Below are 15,161 nucleotides of genomic sequence, written 5' to 3'. Positions count from 1 at the left end.
TGATTTGAATCTTAGTATTTTAACTTCAATGCATGTCACAAAAGCTGTATGTTGTGTTGTAGGTGGTGAGACTATTAAAAGCATAAGCCAGCAGTCTGGTGCTAGAATAGAACTTCAAAGAAATCCTCCACCTAACGCGGATCCAAACATGAAGATGTTTACTATCCGTGGAACACCTCAGCAAATAGATTATGCACGACAACTTATAGAAGAAAAGATTGGAGTGAGTGTATTTTGGTTTACTATTGTAGCTAAACAGAATAGGAAGAGAGTCTCCTTTGTGGAGCAGACTTCCAAATTACTTAATTAGATAATATATTGATAATAATAAATGGTAATCTATGTTTAAAGTAATATAAACATGATGCTCCAAAAGAAGCAAAAACTTGAAATGGGAAGAAACAGTTGCTTACTTCAATATAATATAGTGTATTTTTTAATGATGTGTTGTTGAAGGTGCACACGTTGTGCATAATGAAAAATTTTACTTCAAAGATATCCTTGATACTGTTAAAGCTACTAAACTCTGTTTAGGTAGAGTTTTAATCCAAGTTTACACAATTTAAATTCACTGCACTTTTGTTTGCATGTGTATGCATGTAATCAAATTTACTACCTGTTTTTTGTACCTGATGTTAGGTTTAATTAGCAAGATTAGCATCAGTTTACTTTAAAACACTGGTAGTCTTGTTTTAGTTTGTGCACTTTTTTAATGCAACTTGTGGAGAAGTCAATGTTTATTTGTAAAATTCTTAAAGTGTTTAGACTGATGCTTATAAACTGGTGAAAAATTGAGAACTTCAAGGTTTGTTTTCAGCTGTGTGCCACTCTTGTTACAGGGTCCAGTAAATCCATTGGGCCCACCTGTTCCCCATGGACCCCATGGTGTTGTTCCTGGCCCACACGGACCTCCTGGGCCACCAGGTCCTGGTGCTCCCATGGGACCATATAACCCAGCTCCTTACAATCCAGGGCCTCCTGGCCCAGCACCTCAGTAAGTACTGCTTCAGCTGGCTTCCTTTTTTGTAGGGTGACCTGGGACTGGCTTTCACTCTGTGTATGACTTGATCTTTTGTAGTGGTCCTCCAGCTCCGTATGCTCCACAAGGATGGGGAAATGCTTACCCGCATTGGCAGCCACCAAATCCACCAGATCCAGGTAAGAAATGTCACAGTTGTACTGTAGTGTGCATATACTTTAAGTACATAATTTTGTCCTTCAAGTATATATGTTTCACAGTTCATGTGTGTTACACTTGGTAAATGTGAAAAAGCTCCTATTCTTTGGGCTTTACTGATTGTCAGTTTACGTGTGTTCTACGCTTCCTGCATGTTGCTAGTGGGATGTTGAAATTCAGTTATTACAGTTGGAATATGTTCTTTACTAAACATTACTGATACTGCATCCCAGTTTATGGTACTTCTTGCAAGACTCTTGGTTAACTGATTATTTGCAAATCAGTTCATTTTTCTTACAAGGGATGTTTTCACATGAAGTTCCTTAATGAGGATGTGTTTTCTTTCCGTAATAGTCAATGACTTCGTATTTTATTTTAAGCAGTGCTCCTTACAATCTCACTGATCCTGACTTTGAACGGTTTCTGCTATATTACGTATTTCCAGCTTTTGTTGACCTATATGAGGATTCTTTCTTAGGGTCTGATGCAAATGTATTTTGTTCAGCCATTTATTGAGGGATAAAACTTCTGTTGAACTGCTGTTAATACAGTAAAACTAGTTAGGAATACGTGTTGAGCTTTTGCTTATAATAGTTTTGCGCTTTCTTCTGAAACCCATCTTTGTAGAATCTGTTTCTTCTATTTCTGTTTATCTTCATGAAGACTGGGAGTCTTTACTTAATTACAATTTCCCGAAGTTTTAGTATCCTGCTTTTCTTTAAGTTACATCCTTTGGTTGGACTAGAGCATATGGGGAAACGGAACTGCAGTCACAGAAGGCATGGTAAGGCTAGATGCTCAAGTCACTTGTACCTCATTTGTTTGAGGTAGAGCGTTTTCAGAACTTCAGCCAAAAGATCACAATTTTATTTTTGTTATAAATTGAATAAATATTTTCTGATAGCCACTGGTCCTGACACAAGTTTCGTTAGTGAAAAAGGGGATGGCTTTGGAGGATGTTACAATCTACGGAGAGTTCTGTTCATGTTCAAGTCTTATATATATCCTTTCTTGGCAAAGAACCATCTCTGGTTTCATTTCCTTAACTTCTATAAAAGGTACCTCTGCATGCATTCAGTTCGGTATTTAAAAATGCCTATTGTCATTATTTAAAAAGAATGATTCACAGTGAGTTGGCTTGAAGTCTAAGCATACCGAAAGTGTAATTTAATCCAAAACCACTGCCAAAACGTTACAGCCTTTTTCATGCTGCCTTTTCATTTTTTATGAAGTCGTTTATCTCCATAAAGATCTGTAAGAAAAATGGCAAATATCCACCTTGATGTCATCTTGATTTTATAACAATTTTTTGGATAAATACTCTCTAAAAAGTTAATGAAGTTTTCCTATGTGCAATTGAAGTTGGTGTTTCTTTTGACTAGCATTTATTTGGATGAGTTTTGTACAGTTGTCCACTTAGTCGCTCATTTCAGTGTAACAAATGGGTTATTTTAGTTTTTTTTCAGAGGTGCTTTCTCCAGAACCATGATTGCCTCTTGTCACGTGAAAGTGGAGCTAGTTACTACAGTCAGATTTCTTTGGAAATTTAATGAGTCCTGCTCTGTGTTCTTCTGTTCTAGAGAAGTAGCTACTAAGGGGAAGGAGGGGGGGAACCGAGCAATGGCTTATTTGATATTTGCAGGTAACCTTAGAATATAGTACGTGTTAGTTTAAATCCGCTATTGTTGATGGAAGCAATGTAATTTGAAAAGGAAACAGCATGTTGACGTTGTTTTCTGTATGCTGATAGTACTGTGTGTGTTTAAAATGGTTACATCTGACTTCAATGCTAAATGAAATACTGCAAAAAATTTGTGTAGTGGATTTCTTCTCCCTGACTGCCTTTTTCAGGGGATTTCTTCTTTCTCTTCCATTAGTCACTCCCTTAACTATTTTGTGTTTCGGGCGGAATATATTCAGCTCTGTGTGTAGTTATTTTAAAGTATCAGTTGTGTCTATGTCCTCATGTGAAGTTCTCCCCTCAGTTGGCTGCATTTATTTGCAGGTATTTTTATTCTTTCAGGATGCAAACAATGTTAAAGGATGCTGGTTGTGTTGTACAACGTTAGTTCTCTAATAGTAGATTTGCAGGTTTTCTGGATTGCTAATCTGGTAATGTAATCAATTTTTGTGATTCAGCAAGAATAAGCCATTCCTAAACGCTATATGTGAAAAACTGAGAAATAAGGCTCTAGGAAGCGGCATCGTTGGCCTACCTAGGTGTAGTTAAAAATAAGGGAAACATGGAGATAGCTGCAGAAGATGCAATGTTGCTGCTATTTGTTATTCTAAAAAGCTGTAAGTAAACAGTGATGCTTTATAGCCATGTGTGGGGATTCAGGTTCTTAAAATACTGTGTGGTTTGTATTTTACTGTTACCTTAAAGTTTAACTGACAAGCATTGCAAATACCTAGTAAGATTTGTATTCTTCCGTTTCAGAAATATGTGTTTGGCATGCCTCCTCCACCTGTGCCAGTGTCATTAGTGTGAGGTTATAAGAAAAGTGAAACTACTGAAATTGTTTGGTCCTAAAATGATTCATTGTTGCTACCGTTTAGTAACATGGCTGTTTGTTTAAACTTGAAAATCTGTTTCTGTTTATCACATTTAAAAATTAGTAAGTGACATTGTAGTAGTAGGGGTTCTAGAATGATTCTCTCTCATCAGTCCTATGAAAGTATACTTCCTACAGTACACTTGTCTGAAACCTGATCGAAAGTTTGTGTTAGAAAGAAAAGATACTTACAGGATGTATATGGTTATTTGGTATAGATGAATTTTTCCTTGGAGGAAAATATGAGTGCTTAGGACAGGGTTGAGGACAGCATTCAGTTCATACTACTTTTAAAATACTTAATGTTTTGCTTTCATAGGTAAGCCAGGAACAGATCCCAATTCAGCAGCGTGGGCAGCTTATTATGCTCACTACTATCAGCAGCAAGCACAGCCACCACCTGCAGCCCCTCCTGGTGGACCAGCTACAACCCAAACTAATGGACAAGGTAGCTGTTAACTAAAATGAATAAATTTGTCATTGCTGGGGGTGTAGATGTCCCATTGTTTTTTATTGTTGTCTTCATATATTGGGTAAACTAATGGTAAGATACCTGGTTTTCTTGGAAAACTCTTGCTTACAGCCTTCAGTATTGCTTTTCTTAATTTCAGCAGTAATAAGGGTAATGTATTTCTCTTGTAATATACTCCAAAGAGAATTTTGCTGCTACTTGAGCTGACTTAATTACGTCTACATAGTGCAGTCACTCATAAGTAAAAATGGAATGAGCCAAACTGTTAATTGCCGTTTGCTTAAATAGTTACATCACTTCCAGGGGTTTTAGGACAATTAAAATTGTAGTATTTTGTTGTATTGGTATAATTGTTATGCCTGGATGAGGCTTACCACTTAAATTGTAGGTAGTATTTTGTACTGGTGAGTGGTGTGCACTTCCTGAATCTCAAAAACATGCTGAATGCTGAACAATTCTTTGTTCCTTTGTGGTGTCTTTTCTAATTGTTTATATTTGTAGTAGCTTGTACCAGGTAGGTACAGATTTGAGTGATGTTATTGTTACTGAAACATTCAGCTGATGATTTGTAAATTGTTCTATGTAAGAAACAAAACCCAGTAGTTTTATTTCAACTCTTCTTGATGTAATTCAGGAGATCAGCCAAATCCAGCACCAGCAGGGCAAGTTGATTATACCAAGGCCTGGGAGGAGTACTACAAAAAAATGGGTATGTATGCAGGGTTTTTTTTCCTGTTGTTGCATAGTAGAATGGTTTAGGAGACTTGTGTCTAGTTTGAGATGGGGGGGGGTTACCCCAAAAGAATAAAAATGCATAATCCATGTGTCTTCTGAACCATGTAGTGCTAGAGGGCCTCAACCCTGCAGAAAAACACGACTTAACAAATTTGTGTAGTGTTAAAGGCATTTACTTGTACTCATGCTAGTAATGAGCTTTGCAAAAATACTTTATACCTAATGAGATATCTATATTTGATCATTTGGAAACAATGTATTTTAAATACTTCAATCTGAGTATTTTTAAGTATATTTTTAAAGTATATTTCATAAGTTTGGGAGTTCAACTTTGATCTACTTTATGAAGCCACTGTTTGTCTTGTTTGGTTAATTGTTTCCTAATGCTTTTAAGATTACAGATGTGGTTTTTTTCTTGTAACTTGCTCTCTGTGTTACAGGTTATTGAAGCATCATAACTGGCTTTCATTTATATCATGCCCTTTTTTTAAATAGTATTTGCTTTGCAGCAATTAAGAGCTGTGTTTAAACTGCAGGTTATATGTTGTTTCTGGCCTTTTGAAAATATTTTGCTTGAGCTGATCTATAAAACTGAAATGTATTTGCTTATTAAATTGATAATTTCATCGTTTACTGAGTAAGGAAAGATCTTGATGCATTGTCAGAAGATGCTCTTACCTTTTAAATCATGGGAATGTCTTGCAGGTCAGTATTTTGTCCACAGTGTCCTCCCACGGATATTTTAGTTCATGAAGATTTGTATGTTGATGATTAGTGGGTTTATGAATGCCAGTGCTTTCCCTGGTATCTCTGTTTGACCAGACATACAGCAGCATCTAGTTTGGATTTTTTGTTTGTGTGGGTGGGAGGGTTTGGTGATTTTTATTTTTTTTTTTTTTTCCCTCTTCCAACTGCACCTCTTTTTTTTCATGGAATATTAAATAGCATTTGGAGTTAAGATGAATAGCATGTTTAGTTCATGTTACCAACCTTTTACCAGGTTGATCTGAAATTATTTGCCAGGGCATAACTGCCTTTATTCTTCTTTATTTTGGCACAGCATAAGTGATGAAATGAAGCAGAAAATATATAACGATGATTTACTTCAAGAATTGTGTATCAGACTAAGAAAATTGCAACAGAACTCCCTGACACGTGATTTTTAAGATGTGATGGGCCTTTCCATTTTTCTTTTCCTGTTTCATTTTACTGCTTTTTTTTTCAATTTACTGTCTGTTAGTTCAGCTTGCATTCTTCAATGCAAAGTTGTGGGGTTTTTTTCACTGCCTTTTCTAAGAATAATTTTGTTGGCAGGGGCTCTGCCATCTTTCTGATTTGCTGTCTCTGGAAAGCAAGGTCTGGGTTGCACTAGTCTTGCATTTGCTGTAATTAAATAGTAGCTAGTTATAAGGTGTTAGGGTAGAGTTTCTGGGAGCAAGTCCAAAGAAGAGTGTGAACCCAAAAAAAATAGACATTGGGATATGTGAAGAATTGCTCTTAAAATGCAAATTAAAAAAATCCCAAGACAACAATCAAAAAAGAGGAAAAGCAGAAGGGCAGTTCTGATCTTCATTTCTTTTTTTCAGTTCAAATTGAGTTCTTTACTTGAAGGAGAATTCTTGATGTCTGGACCTGTGTAACTTGACTGCGTAAATCACAAGAACTTTTGTTTCTTCAGCATGTTGAAAATCTTGTAATGAAAGATACCATGTGATATGGTGTGATATGACTTGGCTAATCACAGAGAACACTTTCCTATTTTTTTAGTGTATAAAATATTGACTTAAAAATAACTTGTTTTCCAACTCGCAAATATAGTGGCAAAGTCCATCTCCTTTTTCAGACTCTTGGTTTGGTCAGGGACTATTGCTTTGAGTAGCAAATACAATTAAAATAAGACTGAAAAGCACTCTCGTAAGTTACTGTACATGGATCTTGTAGGTGACAGACCATCTATTTTCTTGGTACTCTACTTAATAAATTCAAAAAGTCTGTTTTAAATTTCCCTCAAGTATTGTCAGGTAATGGAACAGTAGTTTAGCTTTTTGAAGACCTATAGATGAAAGTAATAGAGAAGAAGAGCTGAAATAATGATGTGTGTTAACTGGTCCCTAAAAATTTCCCAAGGATAACAGTTCCCTCTAAACATGAAGTCACTTCAGTAAATTATCTGTATGGCACTATAGGAGTTTGTAAAATTATTATTTAAAGTTATTCTAATATCTTGTGGGCTTGATTTATAGCTAAGGGGTTCCATAATAAAGTAGAAGAACTGTTCTTTAATGATTCCTCAGCATTCTATGCTGCAAAGAGGACAAAGAATAGTTTTCTCTTACTAGAATCAGCCCTGATGATTTGAGTAGTGGAAGAACTGAAGAATCATCTGGCACTTTCTTCCTTAGCCCTCCTTAATGGGGAGGTATTCTGTGTTTCTTGTATTTCCTTTGTATGTAGTTTATTCGGTCTTGGTTTTTAGTGTTCCACTTGAATCTGGATATTAATGAGTGTGTACTGTCTCGGTGCAGTTCTGTACACTGAAAGGAAGTTTTGACTAAACTGCTCAATTCCCTGTGTAGGTTCAGAATTACTTGCAGTACTTGTAGGAGAATGCTTCAGCTAAAATACTTTGAATTTTTACTAACCCATTTCAGGACAGAAGTCCAGTTTGAGCGGATGTTAAACTTCCTATAATTGATCTATTATTTGAATTTCAGCACTGCCTTGGGATAGCTAGTTCAACGTCAGCAGGTTCTTAGGTCCTAGGGCACAAAAAATGTCTTGGCTTTGACATCAGGCTGTGCTGACAACTATGATATAACTAAATAATTTGTAAGTAGAATTACTATCTCAAATAGTGAACTTGTGTATCCTGGGATAATTTGTAACCATACTAAAAATAATTTTTGTTAAAAATAATTGATGAGAAGTAGAAATTGTAAGTTGCGGGAAATTTTAAGTATAAATTGTGTAAAATATTATTTCAGCTCTTAAGATTTGAAGAAATGTACGTCATTTTTTCTAGGAAAACAGTTGCTTTACTATTTAACCCAAAAAGTGATGCAGAGGTTTTTTTTAATAAATCTGCAGTGTGAGTGGAAAAACTACGGAAGTTGTATGGAGAGTTGGAAAATGGTAGATTGTATTTTGAAGATGTTTAGGATAGTGCTTTGCCAAATGTTGACATTCTCTGCTCACAAGGTTTTTGAGAGGATTAGGAGAATACACGTAAATGTTAGAGGAGTGTGGATAGTTAGTATTCTTCATGTGAATTTTCTGTGTAAAAGTATTTTAACAAGCAAACAAAACCAACCTTCTGTCTGATAGCCTAGAAAACAGTTGTTAGAGTCTTTGATGCTCAGGTTCCCCAGAAGGTTGCTCAGTGGCCTTGTATCCAAATAAATGGTGAGGTGGTTTCAGGTAGGACTGAAAACTTTCAGCCCTGGTTGTGTGGAAGCTCCCCCTTTTTCTTGATAGCAGAACAGAAGATGAGGTGCACATGGAATTGGACAGGGTGCAGGCTTGCATTTTCCTTGGATTTATTTGATGTAGTGTGATTGGATGTGGCTTTTTACTTTTGTGGGTTTTTTTCGTCATGTCCTAGAAAAAACTTGGGACGCTTTTTGGTAGTATCCTAATTCTGGCTCTAAAACTTTGATTTGAAAAAATAACCCTTTAAGAATACAGATCACAAAAATCTAATGTCCTATCACAGTGGTAATAGTTGTTCTGTTTTGGAAGTTCAAGAAACTTATAATGAAGCACTCCACATAAAACCCTTCTATGTGGATGCATGCAAGTGTGAGAACAGTTGATTGGATAGAGGATAGAGAGTGTTGTTCTGCTTATAGTCAGGTACATTCTGCACTGGTAACTGCAGAAGCACCTTTCAGATAAAAAATTGTGAAGAGGATGGTGGTAATAAGTGAAGTGCATTTAATGTTTCTGAAATAAAAGAAGGGGGAAATTACGTAAAGATGTCTGTGACAAACCTTCCTTGGAAGAACAGCATGTCTGAGGTCCTAACAAGTTGGCTGTAATTTTTGTTGATTTTGTTGGAAGGACCGGTAGTTCTCAGATGTAAGTTTGGGAGAGTGTGTTTGTGTACATGTATGTGTGTACATGCTGAGTAAATGGTTACAAAAATTAATGCTCTCTTTGAAAAATATAATCTGCAATAACCTAGCAATTGCCATTAAGAAGGCCAAAATTAGGGGAATGAATGAACTGGCATCTGGTGAATTAATTAACGCAGTCTGTACAATAAGATAAAAGTCAATCTAGGTGGATTACAAAAAAGTAATCTTGCCTGTTGACCTGTATTTTAATTTAAACACTTCTGATTGTTTAGGTCAGCAGGCTTTAAAAGACTTCTGCTCTGGAACATGATTCAAGAGGTGGACAAAACATCCTTATGGTTCCTCAGTTTTGCTTTACATGGGAATCATTACATTAAAATAATAGGATGAGTGGTTAGGTTAAAAAAAAAAAAAAAAAAAAAAAGGCAGCCACAAGATTATTCAAAAGCCTTGGAGGAGTATTGCAAGAAGCTAGGTGACGTTTGTTAGGCAGCAAGGTTTTGAAATTTTCTCATTTCTATTGCAACAACAAAGCTGTATAATTTTAATTACTTGTAGGTCAAGCAGTTCCTGCCCCTGCTGGGGCCCCGCCAGGTGGTCAGCCGGATTACAGCGCAGCATGGGCTGAGTACTACAGGCAACAGGCAGCATATTACGCCCAGACAAGTCCACAGGGAATGCCACAACATCCTCCTGCACCACAGGTATAAAGTTTAAGTGTTTTTTGGCTGGCTTACATTTCAGTGGTTGTAGATATTTTTTTGCATGTCTCCTGCTTTGTTACCTTTGGAGTATGCATCTTTTTTCTAGCAAAATAACTATCAGGATAATTAATAGATGACACTTGTTTACCTGGTAACTTGAGTTCTGTATCTGTCCATATGTTTGGTGATTATGGTTTTTTTTAAAAAAAAAAAAGAAAAACTTTCTCCTCCCAGGGTTTTGAAAACCATGCAAGAAGCCACCATCATTTACATTAACCAATTTTTCTTTCTTAAAGGCTTCACTCCTGAGTTAGCTCGATATAAAGGATTTTCTTTAACTTTTTGTGTATCTCTTATGTATCTCTTCTGCACAGGGCCAATAATAAGAAGTGGACAATACAGTATTTGCTTCATTGTGTGGGGGAAAAAACCTTTGTTAAATGTATGGATGCAGACGCCTTGATGAAGATCTTAATTTTGTTTGGTTAAAAAAAATAGTGTTTTTGAAAATGTACAAAATATCTATCACTACTGATAGGAGGTAATATTTCTGTGTAGAAATGAAAAATGGTTTGTTTTTAGTATTAGTGTAGATGTACACATTCCAGCAAATGTATTTGCAATTATGTGGTCAATGCTTTGTGATATAAATGTACTTTTTCAATGTATACTTTATCACTTTTAAAATGCCTGTTTTGTGCTTTACAATAAATAATATGAAACCTCCTGTGTCGGTAAGTTGGATATGTGGGTATATAAAGAATTATAGGATTGATTTGCAACGCTGAATCAAGGTACCTGTACACAAATGAGATTTTTTCCCCCCCCCCCATGAAACCTTGTTGAGTTTAAAAGCTTGTCATTAGCATGTTTTTCCCCTCTTGCAGAATAGTTGTAGATGGAGGATCTCTTTCATTCATTGTATTTTGCTGCCTAGCACCAGTAATTTTGATACCTTAATTTTCTTTCTATTTGATTAAAACTGCATGTGTTTAAGAAGGTTATCTTTTGGCATACTTCCATTGCATTAACAGTGAAATTTCCTTTTATACATGACCACTGTTTCAGCCCTGTGCAGCTGCTATAACAGATAACTTTTGTTCTTAATTGAATACATCAAAACTGTTCCTGCATAACTATTTTATGGATTTTTTCAGACTAGTTATAAAGATTTAAGTGTAATGTGCTTAAGCCTTCAGTTTAAAGTAGTCCACTTCAAAATTCAGTGTAGAAAAGTCAATGTGGTATGCATAGTAGTTAAAAAAATTGCATCTGTCCTTAAAACGCTGTTTTGTTTGAGTGGTGGGGAGTGGTTGAGAACTTCCTGCAGAGCAGATAACTTCTGTTTTTGTAAATACTCAAATATTTGAAACAATTGATTATTTTTTTTATATATACTTGAAACTTCTTGTTGCTCTAATGCTCATACTAAAAATCTGATTCTCTTGAAATCCTATGTTTGCTCTTTGCATATTTATTGGCTCTTTGCATATATTAGACTACATGCAATACAGTCTGTCTTGCCATTGTCTGTTGAAGTGCAGGTTTGATCCAGCCAGTATAGAACTAGCTCTATAGGGGTGAGGAGGACTGTGCTGTGTATCATCCTTGATTGTTCCTTCAAGGAGCATTGCACTGTAAGTACATCAGAATGACAAATTGATGAACTGCAACAGTATCTTTTTGTCAATGTTCCACATAATGAAAATGCCATACTTGTGTGACTATTATGTTGGAATACAGTGCTGATATCTTAGGAAATCATAATTGCTTCTTAATTCAGAAACATAGGTTTGCGTATATATATACATACACATAATATGAGTTTTGTGGGTAAGTATTCTGGAAACGTTTAGCAATAGCTAAAGAAAATCATGTTTCTGTTTATCTGAGTAATAGCTTTTTTTCAGTAGTACTCCTGAGACAGCTGTTTCATTCAGTGTTTTAAAGTATGCATATTGTAACATTGAAGTCTTTGGAACCACTTGTTAGACAGAAGTTGTCTTTGTCTTCAGATAGTCTGCAGATATGTAGTGATGTAGGTATGTTTTAAATAATTCTATAACTGTTACTTGCTTTATCTTTTGGAACACCATATTGTTGCTTTGAGAGTAAATTCTTTTAGGGTGGCTGCACAGAGAAGTAGAAGTTAAGGCTTGAAAATTGAAGTAGTTTATTCAGGTAATTAGCAATGTATGTATTGTGCTGTAGAAATAGAAGGAATTATTTTTATCCCTTTTAAAATTAGGAGTTATTCTGGTAGCTTAAAAAAGGCTAGGACAGTATTTTCTCTCTTTAGTGTAGGGTATGAAGTTTAATAGCTCAGATATTTTGCATGGTATTTTGTAGATAACCTTATAGAATGGTGCATTTATTATGTACTAAACTGAGCAAAATTAAATTCACTGGATTCTTTATCATTCACAAAATGGAGGCTGTTGATTTTGATTCATTTAAGGTATAAAATCTTTATTAATTGCAAACAGTGCAATTATTTATACTTCACAGTGCCTTCCCAGACCTTCCACCTTAGGTTCTGCTGCAAAAAAGCAACAGGTAAGCACAACCTAAGGAAGTATATAAATTAATATATTTCAGTACATTAATGTTGTCCCTGTGAGATCTTTGTGGTTGTGTATTGAAAAGCAATCTGCTGCTTCCCCAAATGCATTGTTACTCACGGTTCCATTTCAGTGGAAAGTCTTTTAAGTTTTTAAACAACTGTTTATATTTCTAGGTAAATATGTTGGTTTTTTGGGTTTTTCTTTTTTTTTTTTTTTTTTTTTTTTTAGAAAATGTGAGTAGATTGCAGTAATTAAACTTGATCAGAATAAGTAATTTTTGTTATTTTTCCTCAAATAGCTAATTGTTGCAATTAAAGAATCAAAACCTTTAAAAATATATAGGAATTACCTTGGTTAGAAATGTCAACAGCCTTCACAAATGTTTTTTATATTAGGGCACTATTTCCACTTAAGCCCGTAAGACCTAAGTATAAAGAATATGACAACTTGTTGTTATCACTGAACTTGATAACTTGTCTTACAGTTATAGTATGTTAGTGGAATTTTTAGATAACTTAGTTTGCTTATTAATACTTGACATGGTAGGAAAGCATATTTTGGAGTTTCAGAGATCAGTATGTTTTAACTGAAAAAGCATGTGCACCAATTAAATGTTAACAGTACAGCAAATAATATTTTATCTATATAGCAGTCAGTGTATCCTGTTTCTTGATACTTTAACTGAATTGCTGTATATTTTGATAGTTTAACATGTTTGTATGTCTTATAGATGGTCTGGTACAGGTTTTTGTTTCTGGTTTTTGTTGTTTGTTTTTTTTTTCTTTTTCTTTTTTTTTTAGCTTAAAGTAAAGCAGCATCTATTTGGTTTTTTTGTTGATTATTCTGTTTCTAAAATGTGCTGCTCCTCTTTCAAAAGTCCTGCTTATCTGTACATCAAAGAAAAATATTCAAAAATACTGCCTTCATTTTCACACACAGTGCTGAAGATGCTGCAAGCACCAAATCATAGCTCATAGAATCAGGTCCTGAGATAGTTACTACCAGTAAAGAGGAATCCTTTGAGTGTATGCCATTGGTGAGCCGATGAGCATGGACCATAGAAGGGCTCCATGTAGAAGGTAAAATTGGCAAAAACATAACAGATTTGAAATGTATCCCATACATAATGGTGTAGGGTATAATTTTTTGTTTTGATCACTTTTCATTCTTTAAAGTATTATTTGTTTGACCATAAATGTTCCATAATCTGTTAAGTTTCTAAACTGTGATTTAATAATATAAACCATCTATTTTAATTTATATTTTTCTAAACAGCCAAGCTTAGATATATTGAATTTTTGAACTAAATTAATAGCTGTGCTTCAGTTTCTCAAGCCACTTAATATTTCATCTGTAGTTTAACATGTAACTTCATTTTTGATGTGAGAAAAGGTTAGGTGTGTACCATTTGGATTTTGATACTGTGAATTTAGTGTTGGGGTGAGTCATTTGTTCACTTCCTTTTACATGATAACTGTTGTTCCTAAAATATCCTAACAGTCTTTCAGTTGTAAATTTAGCCAGTGGGAGGAGATAGAGAAGAAAAAGCCAGTTTATTGGAGTAATGTTAGCGTGTGGAAGATGACATATTCTTGTGTGTAGCGTTTGAGGTGTATTGACTTTCAGCTTTCTCACTGCTGGGCTTACAGACATGTTATTTTGTGCTAAGTATACGTAGTGCTTATTTTTCAACTGTCTCCAAACTTATAGTTCTTAGGAGAACAGAAAATAGATTATTGGAGTTCTCCTGATCCAAAAAGATAACTGGACTTCCTTAGAAATGTAACGAACTTGTCCAAAAGGTGTCTTTAAATGTTTCCTGCTTCCCTCCCTTCCTCCAGTAGAGTCCCACAAATTAAGTAGAATGTGAAGAGTACAAGAAGTTTAAAAAGGAAGCATAGTGTTCAAAGTAGGAAGAGCATTTTCGTATCGCTTTCTGCAGCCTGTACTTTAATAGGACATGAAATAAAATGTCAGGTGGATAATGTTCAGTCTAGCATGATCATAAGTCATCTATTGAAATTGTCCAGGCAGACAGGTTCATTATTCACTTGCACAGCCTATCTTGCAATAGCTCCTCTTTTTTACTAGTGGTATTTTATTGGATGATAGAAACTGTTTCTCCACTGTTTCTCTTCCAAAGTAATTTTGGAGTTTTCCATTGCATGCTAAAAGCTTTTTAATTTTGCTTTTTTCTGGAAGTGGGGGGAGGAAGGGAGGACCGGGCTTTTCAGAAAGCATACAGTTGACAGGATTCCCTCTTCCCTAGTAATAGCTTATAAAACTAGTATGTATGCACAAATATTTCTCTTGCGTGCATGTGAAATGCCTTTTCGTCCTGAGAAAAGTGTTCTCTGCAGAAACTACCCGTGTGTAAAAAGAAGATTGGCTTTAAAAGGCAACTGTGATGGGAACAGTGTCTTAGGGAGATGCAGCTTGGACTTGAGGTAAATTGAATGCTTTACAAAAATGTGGTTTTGAGCTTGCATTGACATTGTATGTAATATGGGTACACGTTAACTGTATAATGTTTTTTGTATGGTTTTTCTCAATAAATGTAAACTGATGGATAATAATAGCAATGTTTTTGTCTTTTTTATGCTCCTATCCCTGCCTTTGTGAGTTTGAAATAACAGCTTCAGAGGAAAGATATTGCAGCAGCTAGTAGTTCTGTGAATTAACATCACCCACATGAAATGAAGTAAAATATATTTATCTGGCTATTAGGATAAATATCATTCAAAGCATCATGCAGCTTATTACCATTTTTTTCAAGATGTTTCTGAATTTGTAACTATTTTATTAAGGTGAAAGAGTGACTTGCAATAGGTAACTGTACAAAAAGCAGTCAGCAGATTCAACCACAGGAAAATTTCTT

The 15,161-nt window shown here is 35.1% G+C and overlaps 1 protein-coding gene across 12 annotated transcripts in view; it reads left to right on the top strand.

Annotated features, from left to right (window-relative positions):
• The window catches only part of FUBP1 (far upstream element binding protein 1), a 44,471-nt gene that overhangs the window by 9,924 nt on the left and 19,386 nt on the right, over window positions 1–15,161 (top strand). For 3 of the 12 annotated variants that reach the window (XM_063343705.1, XM_063343701.1, XM_063343706.1), the window contains 7 exons: window positions 63–223; window positions 840–994; window positions 1,079–1,158; window positions 4,052–4,180; window positions 4,839–4,913; window positions 9,574–9,719; window positions 11,259–14,859. In XM_063343705.1, the coding sequence (XP_063199775.1) occupies window positions 63–223; window positions 840–994; window positions 1,079–1,158; window positions 4,052–4,180; window positions 4,839–4,913; window positions 9,574–9,719; window positions 11,259–11,297 (785 nt within the window). In that variant the 3' untranslated portion in view covers window positions 11,298–14,859. Of the gene's footprint in view, window positions 1–62; window positions 224–839; window positions 995–1,078; window positions 1,159–4,051; window positions 4,181–4,838; window positions 4,914–9,573; window positions 9,720–10,093; window positions 10,447–11,258; window positions 14,860–15,161 lie in introns of those variants that run through there. The other 9 variants (XR_010072229.1, XR_010072227.1, XR_010072226.1 and 6 more) reach the window with 8 other exon arrangements.

Source organism: Chroicocephalus ridibundus, chromosome 8 (assembly GCF_963924245.1).
Source record: "Chroicocephalus ridibundus chromosome 8, bChrRid1.1, whole genome shotgun sequence".
NCBI classification, from domain to species: domain Eukaryota; kingdom Metazoa; phylum Chordata; class Aves; order Charadriiformes; family Laridae; genus Chroicocephalus; species Chroicocephalus ridibundus.
This window is presented reverse-complemented; position numbering and strand designations above follow the sequence as displayed.